The following is a 13,288-nucleotide window of genomic DNA, read 5'->3' as shown; positions in this document are numbered from 1 at the left end:
GACAGCAACGAAGTGTCCTCGTTGCTCCTGAAACGTGGCGACAGGCGAGGCAGAGACTCCCAATGAGTATGATAGCGACACGTGATACCCGCGGAGGGAGAGCATGGGCGGGGGGATAAAGGGAGAAGGAGGGAGGCGGGCAGCAAGTGGAGAGAGGCGGGAGGAGAGGGGCGGGAGCAGAGAGGGAAAGGGGGCGAGATAGGCGCGCAGGCGGCAGAAGCCTCTGCTTCCCCTTCTGCTTGGGCCGTAGCCCTCCCCGCCCCGCCGACCGCGGTCACACACTCGGAGCCTCCCCGTGAGCGGGAGCGCTGCGCACGGCGATGCGCCGAGGCTGGCGCTGAGGCGGCGCCGAGCGAGCAGCAGCAGAGGCGGCGGCGGCCCCCAGCCCAGCCCGGCGCCGCCGCCGAGCCCGGGCCCTAAGGTGTGGCGGCGCCCCAAGTTCCCGCCATGAGCAGCCGGCTCGGGGGGCTCCGCGGCCCCGGGGACTCCCGCCCTGCCGAGCGCGACCGCAGCGCCCCGCGGCCCCGACGCGCTTAACGCTGCGGCTCGCCGGTCCCACCACCGCCGCCTCCGCCGCCGCTCGCGTCCTCGCCGCCACCGCCTCGGCCGCTGCAGCGCCGCCGGCAGCATGTCTCGAAGGAAGATTTCGTCCGAGTCCTTCAGCTCCCTGGGCTCCGACTACCTGGAGACCAGCCCGGAGGAGGAGGGGGAGTGCCCCCTGTCTAGGCTCTGCTGGAATGGCAGCCGGAGCCCGCCCGGGCCGCCGGAGCCCAGCGCGGCCGCCGCTGCCGCTGCCGCCGCCGCCCCAGCCCCGGCTGCTTCTGCCGCCGCCGCCGCCGTCACGGCCGGGGCCAGGAGGGTGCAGCGCCGGAGGCGGGTCAACCTGGACTCTCTGGGCGAGAGCATCAGCCGCCTGACGGCGCCCTCGGTGAGCAGGGAGCGGAAGGGGGGGACCGCCTTCGGGGGAGAGGACGCGCATCAGTAAAGTTGGCGTTGGGCGAGCCGGGGCGCGAGCTCAGAGCCCGACCGCTGGGGGGCGGCCCGGCCTCACCCTGCCCGGCCTAGGGTTCCAGTGGCTCCGGCCGACAGAGGATGCCCTAGGCTAGGGCGGAAGAGGGGACTAGAGCACTGGGAAGGAGTAAGATTCCACTCCTTTGGGGTCTCCTGATTCGGGGGCCGTTCGGCCCACCTCTAGCCTTGAACCCTATTTCACCACTGTTCCCCCTGGACAGCCCCAGTGCTGCTTCACACCCACCTGTTTTCTTTCCCCTAAACTTTCCCAGGCACTGTGTTCTGCTGTTCGGCTTCCCTATGTTTCATCCTGTTCTCTAGCATCCCAAAGGAGCCCCAGCCCCTTCCAGGAAACCCTTCCTCTCCTTATTTCCCACACTCTCTCGGTCTTAGCGTGACCTTCTCTGACATCGTTGAATTCCACAGGCTATCTGCAGTCTGTGTCGCATCCTTTTTCTCAGATCTTCAGATACTTTTTGCCAGATACTTTTCTGAGTTGCCTTCTGTTGAAGAAATCTGTAATCTCGAGTTCTCCTCACCCCGTAGCTTTTTTTCCCCCCCCTTATCCACTAGGCATTTATTCTTCTCTGGGTAAACCTGGTGTCTGGTTTCTTTTTTAAAAAATTTAATTTAATTTAATTTTAAGTCCCGGGATACATGTGCAGGATGTGCAGATTTGTTACATAGGTACCAAACGTGTGCCATGGTGGTTTGCCGCACCTACCAACTCATCATCTAGGTATTTAAGCTCCGCATGCATTAGCTATTTAAACCGCTCTGTACTTCTTGCACCTGTACCTCATCCTTTACTCTCTTTTCAATGGATTCTCTAGTGCTTTTTTTCTTACATTAGCTATTTAAACCGTTCTGTACTTCTTGCACCTGTACCTCATCCTTTACTCTCTCTTCAATGGATTCTCTAGTGCTTTCTCTCTCATTTTTTGATGGCTTCTTTATATTAGGCCCTCCCTAAATATTTGTGGAATGAATAAATGCCTCTCCAAACTTGTGCTCATCTTGGGATGTCTGTATCAGCAGTTTGAGGTGTTCACCAAACTCCGCCTGGTTGTAGGCATCCTTCCAGAGTACTCCTGTCTCATTCCTGCCCAGGCATTTCAACTACCCTTGGCTTTTACCTCTTGCAGGAATGCCAGACCTCTGGTACAGTCTTACCCTGTCTGGGAGAGCTCTGTTTTGAAGGAATCCACTCTATTGCGACAGAATTTGAAAAAGATTCAGCGTCAAACCTCCACCCATCTTTTATCCTCACCCTGACCTTGGATACAAGAGCTTTAACTCCTCCTGACAGCACTTTTACCTACCCACCCCTAGGATTTTTACTTTTTTTGAAGTTTCCAAAATGAATCTGAACATTGATCTTGTTTGATTACTGTTGAGTCTCTCTTTTGAGATTACTACTGCACATGATGGTAGGAGGGACCTAAGAAGGAGTGGGACTCTGAGGGGACTGAGTACTGGTACTAGGCAGTTCTACAAATATTGTTGTGGCACTTCCATTAATGGAGAATGATTTTTTTCTTTTACGAGACCTGATTGAAGATGTATAAATCACTTATTACTTATTTTGAACTAATTTAATTCTTAAGAACACATATTGAGAAACAGTCATCTTTCTATTCTTGTGTATTTTCCTATTTGATATATCTTTCTGCCACTTTTTCTTTCATCGATAACCTAGAAAACAATCCTCAGAATAGATTGGCTATTGTTTGCTATTCTTCCCTGCCAATATTTCCCAGGCAGCGTAATTTTATGAACTATTTGATGCTGTAAATTGTTGAAAATATTTATTTACAACGGGAGTCCAATGACCCCGAGCATCTGTAGGCTTGTGTGAGTACTTAAAGCAACATTTGTGCAATAAAATAGTTATTTAGTACAACAGATTCTTATTTAATTAAATGAGTTTGCTAAAGATAGTAATTAATTTGGGGAGAATTGTTGATATAACCTTGGAGGGTTTTTTTTTTTAATTTTATTTTTTGGCCTAAGAGTGAGAAATTACAAATTTCTAAAAAGTAATGTCAATGCCTCTGATAATGCTAATTTAAAGTAAGACCATTTTCAACGACTTACATGAGGAGTACGTAAAAGAAACTGAGAACTTCAGTATTTTCTGCCAGAATAAGAGGAAGGAAATAATCTCTGATGGTTACTTTTATAAGTTAAATTTGAATGACTGGCTTTTTGCTGGATGAAAAGAATGTATCCGGAGAATGGTTTTCAGCATAAGCAATTTGAAAATAATTGTGATGATCAAATAAATGCAACAGCTACATATACTTTCCATGCCACAGTTCTTTTCTATTATGAAAAGGGTCTGTCAGGTGGATGCTGAGAACATACAGGTGAATATAGTGTAAACATTTTCAACATCATAACACACGTATAGAAAAATTCTCCTTGGTTAACCATATCACCAATAGACTTAGTGACACAAATAAAAGAGAGAGATTATATTTCAAAGCAGTGACTTATTTCTGTGTGGTCCTTACCTTTTTTTCTTTTATTTGGCAAGTTAGAACACTAGCTCAAAAAGTTCCATTAGATTCATTTTTTGACATTGTCAGGATTTGAAACTTCTTTGAATACTCTTCAGGAGATGGATTGTGTCCTCTCTATTCTCTCATGAAAGCTGGGCATTTTTTTTTTTTTTTTTTTTTTGTGAACCGCTGAGAGTAGCCATTACCAGAGCATTTTTTAGATGGGAATTTCTAGTTGTTTTGAATGTTGTGAGCTTTCTTGCATGTCATTACGATATACTTCAGGAGAAACTGTACTTGCCATGGAAGTGCCTATTTTGTCAGTTGTCTCATCATGGAATATCTTAGTCACTTGGGATTTCTTCTTTATTGAGAATGATTTGCAAATAGAAAAATGAAAATTTATTTATTAAACTAGTTATTTGACCCATGGGATATCCAAACTCAGGTTTTTGACACTTAGTCACTTTAAGATGCATTTGATGTTGAGTATAAAGGCTATAATAATTTCTAATACTATTTAATAAAAGTAAGTTGCATTGGTGAAATTGAAAAAAAATTCCAGAATTCAGGAGACCTGATTCTGATTTTGCCTTGACAATGAGAAACTTACGTATCTCTGGACACATTACTTTAAATGCCTGGGATTTCCCAGGCTTTGGACAAACTGTCATGTTGGCATATGAAAGGAAAACATGGGCCAGGTGCGGTGGCTTATGCCTATAATCCCAGCACTTTGGGAGGTCGAGGCGGGCAGATCCACTAGGTCAAGAGATCGAGACCATCCTGGCCAACATGGTGAAACCACGTCTCTACTAAAAATACAAAAATTAGCTGGGCATGGTGGCGTGCACCTATAGTGCCAGCTACTCAGGAGGCTGAGGCAGAGGAATTGCTTGAACGCGTGAGGCAGAGGTTGCAGTGAGCCAAGATCGCACCACTGCATTCCAGCTTGGCGACAGAGTGAGACTCCATCTCAAAAGAAAAAAAAAAAAAAAAAAAGAAAACATAGCATATAAGTTTTAAAACTTTTGAGGAAAGTAGTTTACTTTTTAAGATGGGGCACCAAAATACTATTTAATCCACCCAATTGTTTAAAAATATTTTAGGATCTATGTGGCAGATATTGTGCAGAGCATTTAGAAAGACAAATGCTGAACAAAACATAGCTAGTCTTTGACTTCATGGAACTTCTTTAATCATCATCTTTTTTTTAATGAAACTATATAAAGGGAAACATAAGAACTCCAACTGGCCAACTGGCGAAATCTAGGGGAAGTTTTATTTTTCATCCACTTTGGGTAGTTTTGTTCATTGTGAATCTCTAGGGTGTAGCCGTAATAATAAAAAATAACCCACCAATTAGCAGGGCATGATGATGCATGCCTGTAATCTCAGCTGCTTGGGAGGCTGAGGCTCGAGAATTGCTTGAACCCAGGAGGTGGAAGTTGCAGTGAGCTGAGATCACACCACTGCACTCCAGACCCTGGGTGACAGCGAGACTCTGTCTCCAAAACAAAACAAACAAAAAACAAACAAAAAACCCTCAAGACCTTAAGACCTGATTAAAGATGTATAAATCATTTATTACATTCTTTATTTTAAAATAATTTAATACTTGGAAATACATATTAAGCAACAGCTGGGGATTTCACATCAAGGGTGAACTTGGCAACTCATTTATTTGGATTTTATTCTTAAATGAGAGTTGCTTAGTTACCCTATCGCTGTGACATCAATTTTGGGTTTGCTGGTGTCAGCCTGTCAGTGAAGATATGCCACTAGAGTCATATAAGGGCAAGGCTTCTCTAGGTTTCTTGACAGAGAACATTGCAAGTGGCTTTGAAGACCTCAGAAGCTTTAGAGAACAGAATGTCAGGAAAAAAAAGTAACAGAATTGGAGGAGTGGCAAATAAGGAGAGGAGAGCTACTGACCTGTGGAGTTGTTTAAGAAACAGAAACCAGTGAAGAGGAAAAAATGGAGGGGGAAGCTTAGATTCAAGTGACAAGAAAGTATAAATTATTGTTTTGAGGAAGGAAATTATCTTAATACATGTCGAGGAAAGAATGAAAAGACATAAAATACATATTTAGCTTCTCTTGATATTAAATAAAATGAGCTCTCTGACATGTATAAATCCTGAAAAAAAAAAAACCTTAGAAAGTATGAGTGTAACTAACATGTAGATAATAAAAAACGTACAAAATATACTCGTAAGGTAGGATATTTGACAAATTTAGGTAGTTTAAAGCTTTTTAAATTTGGGGCTTAATTTGGCTAACAAAGTTATAGAAACAGATTCATTACCATTATAAAATTATACAAAGTCTATTTCAATTATTTAATGTTTTCACATTTGATGAAAATAGATACTATAATCCAAAATTAGAATTTAAGGGCAGTCTATTGCCTTTCTTTACCTTATCCCTAATCATTTAGAAACAACATGGCAGAGTTGAAAGCACGAAGTTTTGGAGTCTGACAAATTTAGGTTTGCGTAATCCTCTGCTGAACCCCTTACTAAGTATGAGTCCCTGGGAAAACTAACTCATATCTTCTCTGAGCCTTAGTTTCCTCTTTCGTGAATTAGGAATAATAACTACTTTGTAGATTTGTTGTGAACAAGGAGGAATATTCTTTGTAAAGCTTCCCAAACTCAGTAGATGATAGTTTCAGGGTGAGATCTATTAATTTTAACTGAATTTGAATGCCTCAAAGTGATCTAAATTTTTTCTTTTCTTTTTTTCTCAATAATCCGCTTGCTCGTCACCTAATTGGAAAAGTTTATAGAATAGGTTAATCGATATCAAGTACCAAAAACAAAACAAAACAAAAGAACAAAAGTTATAAGAAGTACTTTACTTTGTTGGCATAGCCTGACAATCCATTAAAAAAATTAAAACTGGAGTCCCTTTATGGCCACTGGGTATGACTCATGCGTGTACACAGATATGTAAAAATTGCAGCTTCAAACATTTCCATCAGATTACTGAATGCTGTGTGGCAATATGAAGACTACTTTATAAATTCTATAAAAATACAAGAACATATATATTTGGTAGAATGTAGACATTTTATGACAAGTTAATTTTAAATTAGAAAAACTTTAGGTGAAAGAGAAGTAATTTATTTCATCTGCCTGAGAATTCCAAGCATTCTTCATCGACTGCATTCAAACTAATCTATATGTGTGTTCAAAGGCCTTGATAGTGAGATGCAATAATTACATAGCTAATGCTGTTTATGTTTACGGTGCTCCCTTTTTTGGCTGTTGGTTCAATTGCTAGGCTTTCTTTTGTCTTTGTCCTTTTTTTTTTTTTTTTTTGAGATAGGGTCTTGCTTCTGCCTCAACCTTCTGAAGAGTAAAACTGTCACTTTAGAGATAAATTTTGACAATGAGAAATGACATCAGTGATTATTAGTTTGTAAGTAGAAGTCAGAAGTGAGTATATATTCCTTTTTAGTGTATAGTTTATTTACCTATAAGGACTCTGAGATGCGTGGATGAAGTACTTGAGTGCTATTACATATTTTTCCCATGTATGTCATCATCAGTCTTTTTGTTCACCTTTTTGTCTTATTGCTGCTAATTATACAGAGCTGTAAGTAAAATAAAACATAATATAAATATTTTATTGAATCTGATAGGAAAATAAATGTACTATCATTTGACATATACATTGTTGATCATGAGTTATTAGGAAGGTATAATTTTCTTTTTTGAGATTTCACACACTTGTAGACACATAGGCTAGGAGAATATTTGCAAGGGGTATCTATTGAGCAGGTTTTCTTCACAGGCCCTTTGTTCGATGCATGAGCCAGTGAGTTAGTTTAACATTTAAAGCCTCTGTCCTTGATATTATGTTTAACTTGTATTTAGCATAGTATGGTTGTTCAATAAAATGCTCAGGAGGGCCGAGCCCAGTGGTTCATACCTGCAGCACTTTGGGAGGCTGAGGCAGATGGATTGCCTGAGGTCAGGAGTTCAAGACGAGCCTGGCCAATATGGTGAAACCTGTCTCTACCAAAAATACAAAAATTAGCCAGGTGTGGTGGTGGGTGCCTGTAATCCCACTACTTGGGAGGCTGAGGCAGGAGAATAGCTTGAACCTGGGAGGGGGAGGTTGCATTGAGCTGAGATCACGCCACTGTACTCCAGCTTGGGCAATGGAGCAAGACTGCATCTCAAAAAAAATTAAAAAATGCTCAGGAGAAGTGGATACATGTTTTTGTTTAATTGTTCAATTATGTTAGTGTTTCTTTTGTGTTTGATTTTTTTGGTGATATATTTGGTTCCATCAACCAAAATATTTAGATTTTTCATCCAGCCTGTGATAGACATATTCAAGTGTGCGAACCTGTTTGAATTTTGCTTACACCTGCTATTTAAAGCAAAACTTCAGAAGGAAGTCATTTTACAAAAAGAGCAGATAGAACAGTATCCTTCTCCTTGGTCTCTTTGAGTCGTCCATTTATATAATATTTTAAGAAGTTAGGTAAATGTAACGATTCTTTTACAGTCTGGATTGCTTATATTTTCTGTACAATTCTCTGTGAAATGCGAAGAAATGTTTGTCAACAAGTAGGCTACTGTTGCCAAAAATGCACTACTAGGAGATGGAGATGACATAATTATGGCCCTTAAACATCACTTCAGGACAGGATCTGAAGATCTAGAATTACATGCTGTTAGCTCAGAGTACCTTGTAACATTGAGGGCTGGAGTCATTTAGAAAGTAGGGCAGTAGGAAATAACTCAGAAGATGGGAAATTAGCTGGGGCTGTTGTAGGGAATTGAGAAAGGGTAAACATTCTTATAAATAGTGAGAAATCCCTTCCAGAGCAGGCTTTATTTGAGGCTTATTAAACAGTTCTTCATTTAATCTAGTAGCTCTCGAGCTTCATTGAACTCAAGACATATCTGAGGAAAATGGTTATAATGCAGATTCCTGGGCCTCATCCTCAGAGGATCTGGTTGGATAGTTCCAGGGAGGGGCCCAGACTACATTTTGAACAAAACTCCAGGTAATTGCTCAGCATGAAGGTATGTCTAGAGGTGACTGAATTCCACACCTTGAGGACTACTGAGCAGTGAGCTCTATGGGCTGAATTTTGGAAAGAATGATCCTGAAAGCCACTTCCTTTGGGATTAATGTATCCTTAGACAACTATTACCTTAACTGGGATGGGGATAAAGGTGGTGAATTGATGCTTTTATCCCCACATCCTATGGCTGTATCTTTTGTGGTCAAAATAATTTTTTTGGTTGTATGGTAGAAGGTATTTGATGTTTCACCATTTGTAGCTTTAATTATCTGTGGACTCTGCCTATTTTTCCTGAGGATGTTTTGTTGACTGCTTATGTTTATGTTCAGTAGTTCGCATGTCATTGCTATAAGTATCTTGTGACCCCTTTTTCCAAAACAGAGAAACAAATATTTGAAAAGGTTGGGGATTATAGAAAAAAAGAAGGGTGGTTGTGAGGGTGAATTTGACATTATCATCAGCACTTGTGTTTTTCAGAGTGAGACTGACACTACATTTCTCAAATGCTCCATCTACTGGTTCATTTTGGAGGAGTGATTTGTTTACATGCCAATGAAAAATTAAAAAGTAAGAAGGTAAAAGGAGAAGAAACAGATCTGAATGCTAGAATTTTTTTTGCTAGAAAGAAAACAATAGGAAGTTCAGATATCAGATATATATCTGAACTCTCTGATCCTCAGAGAGGCTAATTTATCCAGTGACACCCAAGATAACAAAAAGAGTTTGCCAGACTGCAAATCTCAAAGGGCTGCAAAGCCCTTTGAGAGGGCCACCTCTCAAACCTTACCAAAATATGACACTAACATTAATGCTTGCTAATCTCTGCATCGTTAGCCATTCATTCAATGGCGAAGTTGGGTGGGGGCGTCTCTAATTGAATTCTCCAAGTAAATAAATGGTGATCTAACATTTAAAGAATATGGATTTGCAGACACCTCTAATAATATATCGTGAAAGGAAGTTATCTGTGTGGAGGTCCTGATGTTACCTTAATTGTAAGTCTATAAAGTCCACTTGGCTCATTTTCCTTTCACTGTATACTATTTGTTATGCGTGAGTCTGCTGTGGCCAATGGCAAAAATCAGAATGTTCTAAAACATGCTTCCATTTCATGTTGCTTTATGTCTATGCTTCTTCATACATGAACCCTCCAACTTAATACAGGGAGAGGATGGTTTTTCTGACTGTTTTTATGTACACACACACGTGTACACATATATTCTGATATCTGTTGTTGAATTTTTCCCCCTATAGAATCCTAAGTTATCACTCACATCCCTGTTATTGGACTTACTGTATTGTACCTCGATTTTGGTTTATTCTGCCTCTTTGAGATGGAAATCCTATCTTATTTATCTATGTATGCCCATGCCTAGCAGTGTGTCTGAATTATAAAGGCACTCAATAAATGTTTGGTAAAAGAATGAATAAGTCCTTGTGTAGTTCGTGGTGTATTTGGTACTGCCCTTTTGGCTATAATAATTTTGTGATTTTTAATTGATTATTTTATCTGACTGTTCTCTTTGTAGCTTTTTCTGAGACATAAATGGGAGTATAGTTATAACATTATTTTTTAGAATGTGTTAAGATTTTCTAAACATTCTCCTACCTGACATTTTATTTAGACTTCATAATAATCTGTAGATTTTATGCAAATTGCCTCACTTTGGGTAGTATGATTATTATTATTATTTTTTTTTTGAGATGGAGTCTTGCTCTGTCACTCAAGCTGGAGTACAGTGGCACAATCTTAGCTCACTGCAGCCTCTGCCCATCAGGTTCCAGCGATTCTCCTGCCTTAGCCTCCTGAGTAGCTGGGATTACAGGTGCGTGCCACCATGCCTGGCTAATTTTTGTATGTTTAGTAGGAGTTTTGCATGTTGGCCAGGCTGGTCTTGAACTCCTGACCTCAGGTGATCTGCCTGCCTTGGCCTCCCAAAGTACTGAGATTACAGGCATGAGCCACTGCACCAGGCCGGATAGTATGAGTATCTTAAAATGGCTGTAGACACAACAGTTACTTGGGGGCACTGATGTGCTGCCACTTACAAGGGTGTCTATATTATCTCCTGAAGAGATGTGTATCTGTAAGATAGAGGGACAGTAAATCTATCATGCTATGTTGCTCATTATTATTTTAGCATGTAAGAAATCCTGTATTACCAAACATTCTATTAAATAAAATTCTACAAACCAGTATATCCATACATCTATCTTACAATAATCATTAGTGGACACAATAGTGGCACAGGGAGGGACAGTATCCTTGAAAAAAGTGTAAAGTTAGAAATTACTTATTTAAAGATTGGGGAAGAGAACTGCCTAGGAATAGGAAGAAATATTATTGGGTGTTTTTTGAGGGCCCTATTGAGGTTGGAGATAATGAATATGTAGATCAAATTGGGAAGATGAGTATGACATGCAGAGGTATAAAGCAATGATAGTATTGTTTATACATTAGAAGGCCTGTATGTCAGATTGAACTTGAGGTGTTTGGGGGCAATCTGTTGGAGTGGAGGGTTATGTCTTAAGGAATAATGACTATTTGTCCAAATGGGGAAAACTGCAATAATCCAAAGGCATTTCTAGCCTTTCTGTTTGAACAGCAATCTGAAATTAAGACTATTTAGAATATATCTAGAGCATTCTTTCACTATTCAGTTCACTCTGTTGGAGTAGCTGATTTGTGTACCCCACTTCTAAACCAGAATCAGGTAACCGGTAACCAGTTAGTCTTCGAGAAACTCAGTTCTAATTAACTGCTTGATTAGTATTTATATAATGCTTTCAAAGTTAGGACTAATCCTTGAAAAGCCCAAGAATATTTAGCTACATTATTCATGCATTTTTTTATGGTTCCAGTGAATAGTTGGTATATTGTAAGGTTTTCTTGGCTCAGACTTGATACATCACTTCTTGAGTATAAGACAGTCTGTGGGTTGTAGAGTAGCAGTGACCACTAGAACATTTGAGGTTGTATTGGAGAATGCAGTGGATATTTTCTTACTTAATAAGGTAGAAATTAATTCTGGTGAATCAAACATTCTAAGTGAGCTATCGCATATGCAGGACCAATTTGTTAAGAGAGCAGATGAAATTCAGTGAAATACACTTTAGAGTGAAAGGATTTTAAATTTGTTAGTCCTTCCTAGTCCCAAAGTTCACCTGTGTGTTTCAAAGTTCACCTGTGTGTTTCAGTGCCTCAGTGTTGTCCTTATGAGTATTAACTATCACTCTGCTATAGATGTGTGAACATCCTGGTGTGGGCAGTGTTTTAGATAGTCAAGTGCTTGATAACAGCAAACTTGCTCTACATAGAAGCACTGAGGAAGTAAATGGTCCTGGTGGTCTGACCAAGTTAATGTGCATACCATTTCTCACATTCCACCAGGGAGTCTCTTAAGCAAGGGAAAGATATTGTGAGTAGATTTTAACAAACTGTTTTCCTGTCTTTTAGACTTCTGTATAATTTGGTGACTGTGCTTGTTTTCCTTGAAAAATGTCTATCAGACCGTCTGTGTATGTGCATGCACAGAATGGTTGGAGGTTGATCCTACAAGTCGATAAATGCTGCATTCTGATTTTTGTTCTAATTTGACTTTGGAGAAATAACTTTTGTCTCCACTTCCCATCTCTGAAATCACGTCTATCTCATTAATCTCTCACTAAAGAGTGAATATGTAATACAATGTGAACAGTGAATGGAAGACATTGTGTTTACTATTACTCATGGCTTCCTTGCGCTGCTTCACTTCTTTCTTGTAAAACAAAATATTCCTTCAGATTCTTTAACTCTCTACATTCTGGGAAAAGAGAAGATTTGCAGTCTGGCAAACTCTTTTTGTTATCTTGGGTGTCACTGGATAAATTAGCCTCTCTGAGGATCAGTTTCTTGTGTATAAAATGAGGTTAAAAATTCATAGGATTATGAAGATTAAAAATATAGTAATGCCTAGCACAGTATTTGGACTGTAGCATATGATCAATGGATTTTGGTGCTTTTCTCTAACACCTTCTTACCAGGTATCCTGATACTTTCAATTAGTGTCATTTCGGAGGAAGTCTTAGGGCTTGGAAAAGAAAGAGAATAGTTAAAAATAACTCATGGGGGAAGGGAGAAGGAGAATTAACATGTATTAAGCAACCACTATGGAGCCAGAATTTATCAAATGTTTTTATAATACTTATCACTAAATTTTCAAAATAATCTCATAAAAATATTTCAATTCAGAGAAGTTGAATAACTTGCCTATGATGATAGTTAATTACTGACGGAAATAAGGTTGGAATCTTGTTCTGTTTGACTCCAAACCTCATATGCCTTTCAGTATTTCATATATTTCACGCTTTGGTGAATGTGGTGGACATCGTGATTCACTGCCTAGATGTCCCTTTAGTAATAAAGGACTCATTCCTCTAGATGCTAGGAGTTCTGTTGACAGTCACCCGTCAATCATTAGTCCTCTCTATGTATTGCCTGGCCTGAGGAGAGCTAGAGCTGCCTTGCTCAAAGTCGTGCCCCGTTCCCATGACTAATCAGCATGGGATAAGAAAGCTAGGCCTTCTCGCTTTAATTTAGGCAATTCTGAGATCAGAGCTCTATGTAGGGTCAGCTGAGACTTCCATTGAGTCTTCATTATAGTCCAACTTCTCCTTGTGCCCAGTTCTGCTTTCTTCTCTACCCTTTCATGGTTGTTGATCCCAAGAGCACTCCCTAGTAAGT

General features: G+C 40.3%; 1 protein-coding gene across 1 annotated transcript in view; it reads left to right on the top strand.

Moving 5' to 3' along the window:
* The first annotated feature begins 240 nt into the window (after positions 1–240).
* Positions 241–13,288, top strand: part of GUCY1A2 (guanylate cyclase 1 soluble subunit alpha 2) — a 317,332-nt gene continuing 304,284 nt past the window's right edge. The window contains exon 1 of the mRNA XM_023208016.2: positions 241–928. Within this exon, the coding sequence (XP_023063784.1) occupies positions 629–928 (300 nt within the window). The 5' untranslated portion in view covers positions 241–628. The remainder of the gene's footprint in view (positions 929–13,288) is intronic.

Source organism: Piliocolobus tephrosceles, chromosome 13 (genome assembly GCF_002776525.5).
Source record: "Piliocolobus tephrosceles isolate RC106 chromosome 13, ASM277652v3, whole genome shotgun sequence".
Lineage (NCBI taxonomy): Eukaryota > Metazoa > Chordata > Mammalia > Primates > Cercopithecidae > Piliocolobus > Piliocolobus tephrosceles.
Note: the sequence above shows the minus strand (reverse complement) of the source record. Positions and strands in the feature narration are given on the sequence as shown.